General features: G+C 37.6%; 1 protein-coding gene across 3 annotated transcripts in view; it reads right to left on the bottom strand.

Annotated features, from left to right (window-relative positions):
• Positions 1-12,440, bottom strand: part of ift122 (intraflagellar transport 122) — a 106,715-nt gene that overhangs the window by 90,290 nt on the left and 3,985 nt on the right. For all 3 annotated transcript variants that reach the window (XM_008116992.3, XM_008116989.3, XM_062969768.1), the window contains 6 exons: positions 11,066-11,132; positions 10,671-10,755; positions 7,642-7,720; positions 4,517-4,593; positions 3,735-3,801; positions 2,673-2,819 (listed from right to left, as the gene is read on the bottom strand). In XM_008116992.3, the coding sequence (XP_008115199.1) occupies positions 2,673-2,819; positions 3,735-3,801; positions 4,517-4,593; positions 7,642-7,720; positions 10,671-10,755; positions 11,066-11,132 (522 nt within the window). The remainder of the gene's footprint in view (positions 1-2,672; positions 2,820-3,734; positions 3,802-4,516; positions 4,594-7,641; positions 7,721-10,670; positions 10,756-11,065; positions 11,133-12,440) is intronic.

Below are 12,440 nucleotides of genomic sequence, written 5' to 3'. Positions count from 1 at the left end.
ATGCATTGGTTATTAAAATGAAATGCAGAAACTAGTGCACAGTGTTGGCAACAGTAAATACAAATAACAGAGCCATGGGAACATTTGTGCAACCTATAATTTTATATAATTATTGATATGTGTTTGGAATATAAAATTGGTTTACATTTTTAAAACAATAAATAAAATGAGAGACAGCATGTGTCATAAGTAGCCAGGCGCCTCAAACAGTGAACTGTAAAATTGGCCAATTCTACATCTGTTAAAACAGAAGGAAAACCAGCACACAGCCTTATCTGCTATGATCTGGGGGTTTTTTTCAGATGTCACAAATCATTTCAAAACATTGTGTAATTAAATGTACAGATATTTTCACCAACTTGGTCAACATTGGGCAATCACAGCAAAGATTTCAGAATATTCACTGCCAAGACACACCACTGGTCAAATGTTATTGTTACTGTGTGGCTCTTCAGAAGGAGCATGTCTTTGCCTTCCTCTGAAGCTGAGAGAGCCTGACTTGCCCAAAATCACACTATGGATGTCCATGGCCAAGCAGACATTCAGACTCTGGCCTCCAGTCAAAGCACTACACCATACTGGTTCATTGGCTGTACGTACTTACTCTATTGTTACAATAGAGAGAACTTGCACCATCACATCTGACCTGGCTACAGGCCCTGATTTGGGACTAAAACAATCTTGACTGCCTGAGTAAATAACCTATACTAGAAACTAGACAGAGGGAAGACTCCCCTCCTGGTTCTGTTAGAACAGTGGTTCTCAACCTGTGAGTCCCCAGGTGTTTTGGCCTACAACTCCCAGAAATCCCAACCAGTTTACCAGCTGTTAGGATTTCTGGGAGTTGAAGGTCAAAACATCTGGGAACCCACAGGTTGAGAACTTTCTGTGGCATTCACTATTACCAACAATGATACTTTTCTTGTACATTTAACCCTTGTGTAATCTGGAAATACAGGGGTCTTGGTCCTCTCTATCTGAAACAAATGTTGCAAGACCATTGTTTAGCCCTGTTTTCTAATAGCAATGTGAAGTTGCTTTATTAGTTTGGGTCAAAATGCTAAAAACAAATAGTTCTAGCTTCCCTTTTCAATTACTGCCACAAGGCTGTGAAAGTACTAAACCAATGACAGGATGAAAGAATGAAGTAGAATAAGGCCAACAAAGTGAAGCTCAATCCAAATAGGACAGAGATAGTACTAGGTCATAGATAACAAAGCTTAACAAAAAAAATTGTTGGTGTCTTGGTTTAGGTCTGTTCCTGGTTTTAATTGGGATGCTGATTCAGAAAATTGCATTGGATGGACCACATCAGCTCTAGTTTCTTACATGTGTTTATCATGCTTTTCTATGGGTGAGCAGATGAAGACTGGAATATGGCATATTTTTTGTATCTCAAAAATTAAGAGCTGATAGGCAAAGCTAGTGTCATTTTTGGAATCAGCAGGTTAAATATACCCAGAAACATTTGAGGCACTAAAATATGTTTTCACCAGTGATTGAGAAGTATTGTTCATTACAGTCTCTCAGGTTAGCATTCTGGTAAGTTAGAAGACTGGGTCAGTTTATCAGTTTGAGAGTGTTCCTCAATCCATCGTTGTCCCTATATGTATAGGTGGTTGTTATGATCAGTGGCCAGTTATTTTATTTCAGGACAGCCTATTCGATTTTCAGTAATCATAAGTGGACTATCATTGGATGTAGGAAACGCTGGATTCTGGCACAATTTTTAAACCTGATCCTCCAGGAGCTCATGACTTCAGTTTAGAATATAACAGCTAACATCATCTATTCCCTCTGGAATACTCCATCTTCTGTATTCGGTGACAGCTTTGCTTTCCAGAACATCTACAAAGGCAGAATCTACAACAGCCTTTCACACAAGTCATTTTTTCTGTGTTGTTATTTATTTGAATACATTTATAAACTTAAGTAATTAACTGCAATATTCTGGCATAGAGAGCAGACTTGCTTGTAATGCTATTTGATACCTTAAAAACTGTCTACAAATGTGGTTATTACAAAACCGAGACCAAAAAATTAAATTTAAATATGTCAAACACACTGAACACATGCAAGGGTTAATAATCACGAACAGTGACAGTTTCATATGTGCTTCATTTTTTCAATGCCTAGCAGTAAAATTGCAAGATTATAATTAAAATTATATGCTTTATTATAAATAGGGAAGGTCTTTTCTTCTGCTTTTCTCTTCCACCTCAAATAATTAGATAAACGTCCCAGGAAGAGAATACTCTTTATCTTTAACAATCCTAGTCAAGTTTTGTAGTAATATCAACAAGAACCTTCCACACATAAACAAATATATGACATAGAAATTAAGAGCAGAAAATGCTGATCCTTTTTTCCCTAAATGCTATAAATCTAGAACAGGCATGGGCAAACTTTGGCTCTCCAGGTGTTTGGGACTTCAACTCCCAAACATCTGGAGGGCTGAAGTTTGATCATGCCCGATCTAGAGTAAAGATATAGATATTTGCTTCCATAAATAAGGTCTAAATCAGTAAAAAGGACAGAAACCAAACACTATATAAGTCTCAAAAACCTGCAGTGCAATATGCAGAAAGAGTCACTGTAGACATTAAAATATGAAAGCCTGTCAATGACTGGAATTGCAAATATTTATTTCAAAGAAGAGATAAAAAGTTTACCTTGATGGATTCCAAGAAATAGACCACACTGGAGATAAAGATCCACCTGGTCTTTCAATTTTCACTTTCTCTTCACCATTTTTATTTCTTATGCTGACAACACCATTAAACATTCCTAAAGCAAGGTACTGTCCATCATTTGTCCAACTGAAAGAAAAAAAAGAGCAGGGTGAAAAAATATTCATCACTTGAACACTGGAGAGGGTCAAGATCCCTGCAGAAATTAAATTCTGTATTGGGGAACTGGAATATCAAAAGCTCCAGAGAAAATGTTTGTCTCTTATATGGCTTTACTTCACTTATAAAGTGACAACTATTTATCTGAAGTTATAATTTCACCAAGAAAACCTTCCAATATGCTTCATGCTCCAATGCACTGATTGGCAAAGTGCAGCCTATGCATCCCAGTAGCCCTTGGGACAACTACGTATCATGTTTATGATCCATAGAGGCCTCCAGAAGTCCCTAGACCCTGCCCTTCAAAATGGCTTTTTTTTGAAAATGGGATTTTTTGGAGTAATTATTGGCCCTCAAACTGACCAAAATGTTTGGAAATTGCCTGGAAATTCAGTGGTTTATTTCCCCTGAATTCACCTACACCAAACTCAACCCCCTAGAAATATAAAAAAGAAAAACAATCAATCCAAATGACTACCAGAAGTGAAATTGCATCACTGTCAGGGACCCCCAAAGCGTGTGCACAGATAAGAAAAGTATCTCCCACTCCATGCACAGTTTTCCCCACTTGTTTTAAAGGCAAAGAGTCATAGGATTCGAGAATTCAAACAGCAGCATAAGGGGATCTCTATGCTGTGATTGTCAACATAGCTTTGATAAAGTGCTACTGATTACATTTCATCATGGCTCATGAGTTTACCTATGGAAACGATTATTTTGCTATCACAATATCACTCTGTACATATTACTGCAGTGTCAGTATGTTTTATTTTATTTCTGAATGTGTTGTAAATTAACTGAATTGTTCAATCTATTACATGGAAAGCCAGCTCATAAAAACTTTTTCATTTCAAGAAAAAAAAATTAAACGACATATCTGCTTACCTACAACAGGTGATTTTATTGCTAACTTTGTGTTTATTGACTGACTTCTGTTCTGGAGACCACAGACCTTCAAAACAAGACAGCAAAGTAGTGAGATCAAAATAATTTTGTTGTAACTGTAAGAAACATTCATAAGAAACTGAAAGTCAGAAGCAACAAAACATCTGCTCAGGACACATTTTCCTTTGCTTAATGTAGTCTTCACAGGACATCTTATCTTTGTTTATTTCTGTGTCACACAACAACTATACATAACATGGCTAATCATCAGCCAGGAGAAGGATCAAAGAGACCAACTGCATTTCAGTGTTAAAGCTCTACATATGGAAAGTCTGAGGTTCAATCTGTCGTTAAAATGGTTCCAGGGAGTACCACAAGTAAAAAAACAAACTTTGGCTAAGTTCGAGAAAAACTGTCACCAATTAGGAAAAATATTGTCAGGTGAACAAACAAACTAAACAATTTACTATGTCTAATGAACCGCTGTCTTGGGGTTATATCCATTTGGGCCTTCCTGCCAACAAGACCACCAGCAGATCATTTTGTCTCCCCTATGGGTTCTATACAAAATCTATTCTGGAAGGAAATGAGGATATGCAAAGAGAGCTGCAGTGATGGAAAGAGAAGGAAAAAGTTCGATGGCATGAGGAAAATTCAACTCACACAATATTAAGAGTTCACCACTGGACAGTTTACACTTACGGTATATACACCTCTGCTGCATCCTTTCTAAGTAAGCTTTAAGATTAACCTCTACGAAGTTTAAAATGAAGAAGACATACCAAAATCACTGGAAGAACAGGATGCCAGTTGGTGTGTAACAGGATTATAGGATACACATTGTATGGAATCATTGTGCCTGAAATAAATTAACCAACAACACTGAAAATCTGTAAAGTAGTAAAATCAACCAAAAACTTTAGAAATAATGTAAAGGAGAACCTTTCCTGAGCCACCAAACCATATCAGGTGATTTAACAGAAATCAAATCCAAACCAATAGGTTTCAACCAACGTTAACGTGTGAAATATTAAAAAGAAAACACATTTGAGTATGACAAAAATATTAAGGTATTTCTTGCATTTTTCTGCACAACACAGGATCAGTGAAATGCCCTGTGACAAATACAGGTTGACTATCCCTTACCTGAACCATACATGTTTAAGCTTTTGGATTTCTGAATAACTGTATTTGCATTTACACACAGAATGAAACATCTTGGAGATAGGACCCAGGTTTGAACACAAAATGTATTTGTTTCCTGTACACACAGACTGAAGGTAATTTCATACAGAATATTTTAACAGTTTTAACAGCTTTGTGCATGGAATCTATATACATTGAACTACCAAAAAGTAAAGGTGTTATTATCTCAGTACCTGTATGGATAACTTTGTATTTCTGGATTCAAGATGCTCAACCTTTACACAGTAAGAATGATGCACTCTTATTCATACACCATATCTAAACACCACAGATGCTGTCGTTTAAGCAATTTTCCCTTGAGTCTCATTGTCTATGCCAGGGAAAAGCCTCTTCACTCTAGGCCTTTCAGAAACTGATTTTAAATATAAATTTGATCTAACTCTTTCTATCTGCTACTACTGATTTATAGTATTGATATATATTTGTAATTTTTTTAAAAAATAACTAACAAAAGTACCTGTCTTCATACAGAATGGAGCAGTCCTCAGTTTAATAAAATGACGTTTTTAAGCAAGGTTGCACAACTGTTAGAACAGGATACATCACCCTGGCCCCATCAGTTATCTCACTACTAAGGTGCATCTGCACTGTAGAATTAATGTCATTTGATATCATTTTAACTGCCATGACTCAATGTTATGGAATCACGCAAGTTGTAGTTCGGTGATGCACCAGCACTCTTTTGTAGAGAAAGCCAAAGGTCTTGTAAAACAACACCTCCCATAATTCTATAGCATTGAGTCATGACAGTTTAAATCAGGGGTCCCCAAACTAAGGCCTGGGGGCCGGATGCGGCCCTCCAAGGTCATTTACCTGGCCCCGCCCTAAGTTTTATAATATAATATTTTTATAACTTTTTAATACTATAATATATTGTATATACATAAAATATTGATATTATGTTATACAATATATTACTAATAATAATACCATATAATAATATTAATTATATGTTATATATTACATATAATATTACAGTATAGTGGTATAGTTCAATATAGTAATATATAATGCTAATATTGTGCTATGCTAATAATATAATATATTGTATGTACATACAGCTGCTCTGAGTCCCCTTCGGGGTGAGAAGGGCGGGATATAAATGTAATAAATAAATGTAGTAAATGAATAAATAAATAATTTTAGACTTAGGCTCGCCCAAAGTCTGAAATGACTTGAAGGCACACAGCAACAACAATCCTAATTAACTTGACTATCTCATTGGCCAGAAGCAGGCCCACACTTCCCATTGAAATCCTGATAGGTTACAATTGTTTTCATTTTTAAATATTGTATTGTTATTTCATTGTTGTTGTTGTTTTGCACTACAAATAAGACATGTGTAGTGTGCACAGGAATTTGTTCATTTTTTTCCACAATGATAATTCGGCCCCTCCACAGTCTGAAGGATTGTGGATCGGCCCTCTGCTTTAAAAGTTTGAGGACCCCTAGTTTAAATAGTATCAAAATAAATTAATTCTACAGTGAAGATGCTCCTCCTAGAGTCAAAAAATGTTACTGCAGGCTTCAAACAAGGCAGGCAAAAGACCAATGGCTCTTCAGCCAAAGGGAAGAGGTCCTCAACTTGCTCTTTTCCTCAAAAATGTTGGTAAAGAGGCAAGTTAGCTGAGGATCCCTCCACGGCAGCCGGGGAAACAGCTGGCTTTGTGTCTTTTGCCTGCCTTCTCCAGATCTCTTCCCCTACCCAACCTCGCTTGGCTATAGACAACTGACAGAAAGAATCCAGGTGACAGAGAGAGTCTGGAGAAGGCAAGCAAAAGACAACAATCTGTCCCACCACCCACAACAGAGGAATCGTTGGTCCACTTGTCTCCTCAGAGAAGATAGAGAGGAGGAGACAAGTTTTCTGAGGATCCATTTGCCACAGCTGCAGAAGAAGCTGGTTTCATGTCTTTTGCCTGCTTTCTTCATATCATCTTCATTGCCCAACCTCACTGTGATCCAATATAGACAACCATGGGTGGGCAGTTGGGCATCAAGGAGAAGCCTGAGATGAGAAACCATACATCTCTCCAGTGGATGATCCAGAGAAAGTGACAACCGAGGCACAGCCCACTTTCAGACCAACCATCTGATGGGGTTGGAAGGCCAGCTGATGGCAAAAGGGAGTGAACAGCTACTACGGGTTCCTGCATCACCTGACAATGTCCACACCTCACAGAAGCAGGGAGTGACCCAACAGCAGCGGTAATACTGAAGAAGATTTGTTGGATTCTTTATCCACCTCAGTTGTCTGCAGCCAGCCCACTTGTTTTATCAAGCAGGCTGGCTATAAAAAGCCAGAGGCAAGTAATAATGCAGCAAAGAGTCCTTCTTGTGACAACCTGCCCTAAAATAAGCAATGGCACCTTCTACTCTCTCAGCCAAGACCACGGTAGAACCAGTCTCCACCATAGCAAGGAGACTGGGAGGAATTGGTGCTTATTCTAGGTTGTCCCCAGATGAATTCTGGCTGGACCTTAGTCCATCTAGGGGAGAAGCACAGAAGAAGTGCCAAAGAAGCAGCACTATTTTTTGAACAAGACATTACAAAAGGCCAGAAGCAGTGTCTTGTTGGACGGAAATAACAACACTAAGTTAACCCAGGGTTTTTTGGGTCAATTTTGGGGAACAGGTGTTCAACTTGTACATAGTATATACAAGTAATCAAGACATGCATAATCATGAAGGAATTCCTTACGTGTATTTCAAGATTCCTTCTAATTTTGATGTCCAGATGATGACAGTTTTGTCTGCACCTCCTGATGCAAAGCGCTTTCCTAGGAAATTTTGTGAAAGACACCAAAAGTTATGAAATATTTTTTACTGCAGCTGTTAATCTAAAGTACACTGAAAAGTAACGATGTGCATCAGTGCTAAGGGAAGATGGACAATGTCTGAAAAGCCTTCTCCAACACCTCATTTCTTCAGGATCACAGAACCTGAAGGCTCAGTCATCCTTCCATTATCACCTATACCAGTGCAGATACGCTGCCACAGAGCAGCAAAATCATTCTGGCCACAGTCAGCTTCCCTGTGATACTGAGAGAACTGAGAAGCTGTAGTTGGAAACAGTTTTGGGGGGAGTTGTAGAAATGTACTAATGCCGACCCCAAAATAAAAATAAATTTTAATAGTACAACAATACATGGTAAGAATATTAGATATATAAATAGATAGTATTAGATATAGATATATCTATGTAACCAATAATTAAATGCCCAGTTTATCACATATTTAAATTCACAGGAATTTAGAAAAGCTCTGTTGCTCAGAAAGTTAATCAGATAAATAGATTTTACAATCTAACAATCCTATTATTATTACTGACACAAAGACAGAGTATGACACAGCAAACAAGATATACATGCTGGATTTTGTATTACAAAATCACAAGTCGAACACTTCCCAAGTGTTTAGGACTGTGTGATGTATTTTCAGATGATGCCAAAATACCCCCTCATAGGTGCTACCTTGTTGTGGTGGGGGGGGGGGGACTTAACTGTTCCAAGGATGCTGAGAGCTGTGCTGGCAGTAGTGCAACTACCAGCAGGTCCAACCAAGCCAGAGAGGTCTCAGATGAGGAGTGGAACTAAGAGCACCTAACCCATTAGTGCTATGGAGAAACATTGCCCAGGACTAAAAGGACCGCGGTGGATGCTGCCGATTCTGGACATCCATCGATAAGTAGGCTACACAAACCTATTATTATTGTTATTATTATGTTTATGTTTATTAATATCCTGCTTTGTCTCTCCATAGACTCAATCCAAGCAGCCTGAGGATTCATGTGGTAGTGATGAAATGTTTTTGCTACCATTTCATTATATAATTTTATTACTGTATTAATAAATACAGTAGAGTCTCACTTATCCAACACTCGCTTATCCAACGTTCTGGATTATCCAACGCATTTTTGTAGTCAATGCTTTCAATATATCGTGATATTTTGGCGCTAAATTCATAAATCCAGTAATTTCTACATAGAATTACTGTGTATTGAACTACTTTTTCTTCCAAATTTGTTGTCTAACATGATGTTTTGGTCCTTAATTTGTGAAATCATAACTTAATTTGATGTTTAATAGGCTTATCCTTAATCCCTCCTTATTATCCAACATATTCGCTTATCCAACATTCTGCCGGCCCGTTTATGTTGGATAAGTGAGACTCTACTGTATATATATTTGCCAGTTATGGAGGAGTTGGAGAGTAAAATAAATCAAGGAGTTAAAAGCTGAAAGCTTGCAATACCTACTCCACATCTCTGCATCCAATACAAAGCAAAACTATTTCTCTGGGGGTAAGGCAATGACAGAAAATAAAAGCAAAAATATCTTTTGTGTGCCCCACTCACACAGTTCTAAAATGCAAGGACACTGAAGCAGCTTTGGCAGTATCTGACTGATATTGGACTTTTGATGTTTGCAATTGTAATGACTGTGCTGTAACTATGTCAATGGCAAACAGGATTTAACAGTAAAACTTCACACATTCACCCATAGATCTATTTATTTGATTGCACTATTTATATCCCAACTAATATAAATAGATAATGGAACAGCATAAAATAAATTCAACTTAACCAATTTTTAAAAATGTAACCAACACAAAGGTTTTAAAAGGCAAAAGCATATTCAACTATTCACACATTTTTAAAAAGATAGTTTACAACTGGTTGAAACAGTTTAAAACAATTAAAGTCATGCACATGTGCAGAACTTGTGTGTAACCGATTAGACCAGTGGTTCCCAATCTGTAGGCAGCGGTCCACTGGTGGACCGCAAGACATAAAATAAGGTCTGTGAGACATGTAGGGAAAATCAGCTCTAGATTATTAAATATGGTTTTCTGAGGGTGAGTAGATGGCAACTACTGGATAGCATATGTTCTGTATCAGAAACTAGAGCTGATGAGGTCTATCCAATGCAGTTTTCTGAATCAGCACCCCAAATAACCAAACCAAATCTAAAATTGACCAAAAGCTGATTTGTAACCCTTTGGGTACTAATGTTGAAGAGTGGTCCCCAGTCAAAGTGGTCCCTAGTCAAAATGGTCCCTGGTCAACGAAAGGCTGGGAACTACTGAATTAGACCATAAAAGCTTTATGTATTTCGCATTGTGTAGTACTGCTAACGCAAACAACTTAAATGCATTGACACCGTTTTGCTAGAAAAATAACAGTAAAAGTGTCAATAAAGCAAGGATGGGCAACTGTGAAAGGGATATGGGCAATTTGTTACAGGCACAACCCCCTGCACCAGAGATTCAGTAACATTTTCAGTCCAGCTAGAAGTGACATCTCATCACTTTTAGCTTGGGTTTTTCTGCTGAAAGTCAGCACTTTTTTCATTCTTTGTGAGAGACAAGGAAACTCAAATTGCTACATTTTTGTAGTAGTTTGGAAGTGATTTTAGCAAATTTTTAGCAGTTAGATCTGGGGGTCTCCAGGATGGCTAGAACAGAGGTATTGATGGTCACATATTTTGTTTTTATTTTTAACTGTAATATCTTCTATCAAGTATTTTGTTTTATACAGCTTTCTGACTCACAAATCAGATTGATACAGTCAATTTTCCCATAAACAGGAAAGTTAAAAACATTTATGAATAATATATTGTGTTATGAGAACAAAAGATTAGAACTATTTTTTGACACTGATGTTTCTATGAACCACATGAGCCTGATCAAATAACAGAAAGATTGAGAAATCTAGGAGATTCAAATTACCATCTTTAGCATAAGCTACACAGAATACTGTCTCCTTATGAGCTTTCAAGGGCTGGATTAATGTTCCATCAGAAGTGTCATATACCTGCAGATATAAAATATGAAGAGAAGAATAGGATTTCAAATGAAAAAAAAAATCAATGCCACTGGACTGAGAGTTAACTTGTTTACTAAAATAAAGTTAAGCTGCACATAAGTGCCATCTCTGTTCAAAGTCTTTCATAAGTGAATTATTTTTAGGTAATCAAAATGAATCACAGTTCTGCAATTTTCCACAATTTTTAAATGCACTTGAAATTAAAGAATGTAATTTCTTAGATAAATTACATTACTAGATGTATCAAATTTCCAATTAAGAAAACAGGATATTTATTTTTTAAAGAAATATGACATACCAATAGTCTATTTCCTGAAGCAATTATCAGCTGGGTTCCATCAGGCTTAAACGCAAGGTCATAAATACTGAAAAAAGAAAGTTGTTAAAAGGCAAACCAGATTCTCAGTTATTTACAATATTTTTATTCATTACATCCACGTGACTGCTGAATAAATGCCATTCCCAGAAATAAAATTAAAGTATCTTTTTCTTCATCATGTATATGTTTCCTCTAGACCAGCAGTTCTCAAATGTGCTCTGCAGAGCCCTTGGAGCTCTGTGAGGCATACTAAGGGGCTCCAGAGCTCCACAGTTTTCTCCCTCACCCACTCCAAGCTTTTCCTCCTCTTTCTTGCTCCTTCCCTGCCTCCTTTCTCCCAAAAGCCTTATTTTCCATCTCCCTCTCCACCCAGATACTTTCCTTGCCTTGCTTTCTTCCAAAACCCCATTTCCCTCTCACTACTTGGGGGCGCTTTGATTGTGCTTTTCCTGCATTGCAGAAGGCGGTTGGACTGTATGGCCCCTGGGGTAAGTATTATTATTATTATTATTATTATTATTATTACAAAAGCTGAATGGCAGAAGGGGGTTGGAGCAGAAGGCGGTTGGACTGCATGGCCCCTGGGGTAGCTCCTACTACTACTACTACTATTTTTATTATTATTATTATTATTATTATTATTATTATGATTATTATTATTATTATGAAAGCTGAATGGCAGAAGGGGGTTGGACTAGATTTTAAATATTGACTTGTTCTTTCCTTTTTTGTACTACAAATGCAATATGCACAGTGTACATAGGAATTTGTTCATTTTTTCAATTAGTTCACACAAACACTCTCAATCCATCTGCCACTGGCCCAGCCTATCTGTCAAATTTTAAACTGCAAGGCATCAAAAAGGTTGCCCATCCCTGATATATAAACATTATATATATATTACTAGCTGTGCCCAGCCACGCGTTGCTGTGGCGAAGTATGGTGGTATAGGAAATAAAGTACTGAGGAATTGGTGGTAGTTAGGGTAAAGGTTTTACCCTGACATTAAGTCCAGTCATGTCTGACTCTGGGGGTTGGTGCTCATCTCCATTTCTAAGCCGAAGAGCCGGCATTGTCCGTAGACTCCTCCAAAGTCATGTGGGATGACTGCATGGAGCGCCGTTATCTTCCCGCTGGAGCGGTACCTATTCATCTACTCTCATTTGCATGTTTTCAAACTTCTGGGTTGGCAGAAGCTGGGGCTAACAGTGGGGGCTCTCTCCGCTCCCCCAATTCAAACCTGTGACCTTTCGGTCCAGAAGTTCAGCAGCTCAGTGCTTTAACACACTGCGCCATCAGGGGATATTATTTTGTAAAGGTTGTGAACATACAATATTTCTGATTTTTTTTGTCT

Source organism: Anolis carolinensis, chromosome 2 (genome assembly GCF_035594765.1).
Source record: "Anolis carolinensis isolate JA03-04 chromosome 2, rAnoCar3.1.pri, whole genome shotgun sequence".
In the NCBI taxonomy this organism is placed as follows: Eukaryota; Metazoa; Chordata; class Lepidosauria; order Squamata; family Dactyloidae; genus Anolis; species Anolis carolinensis.
This window is presented reverse-complemented; position numbering and strand designations above follow the sequence as displayed.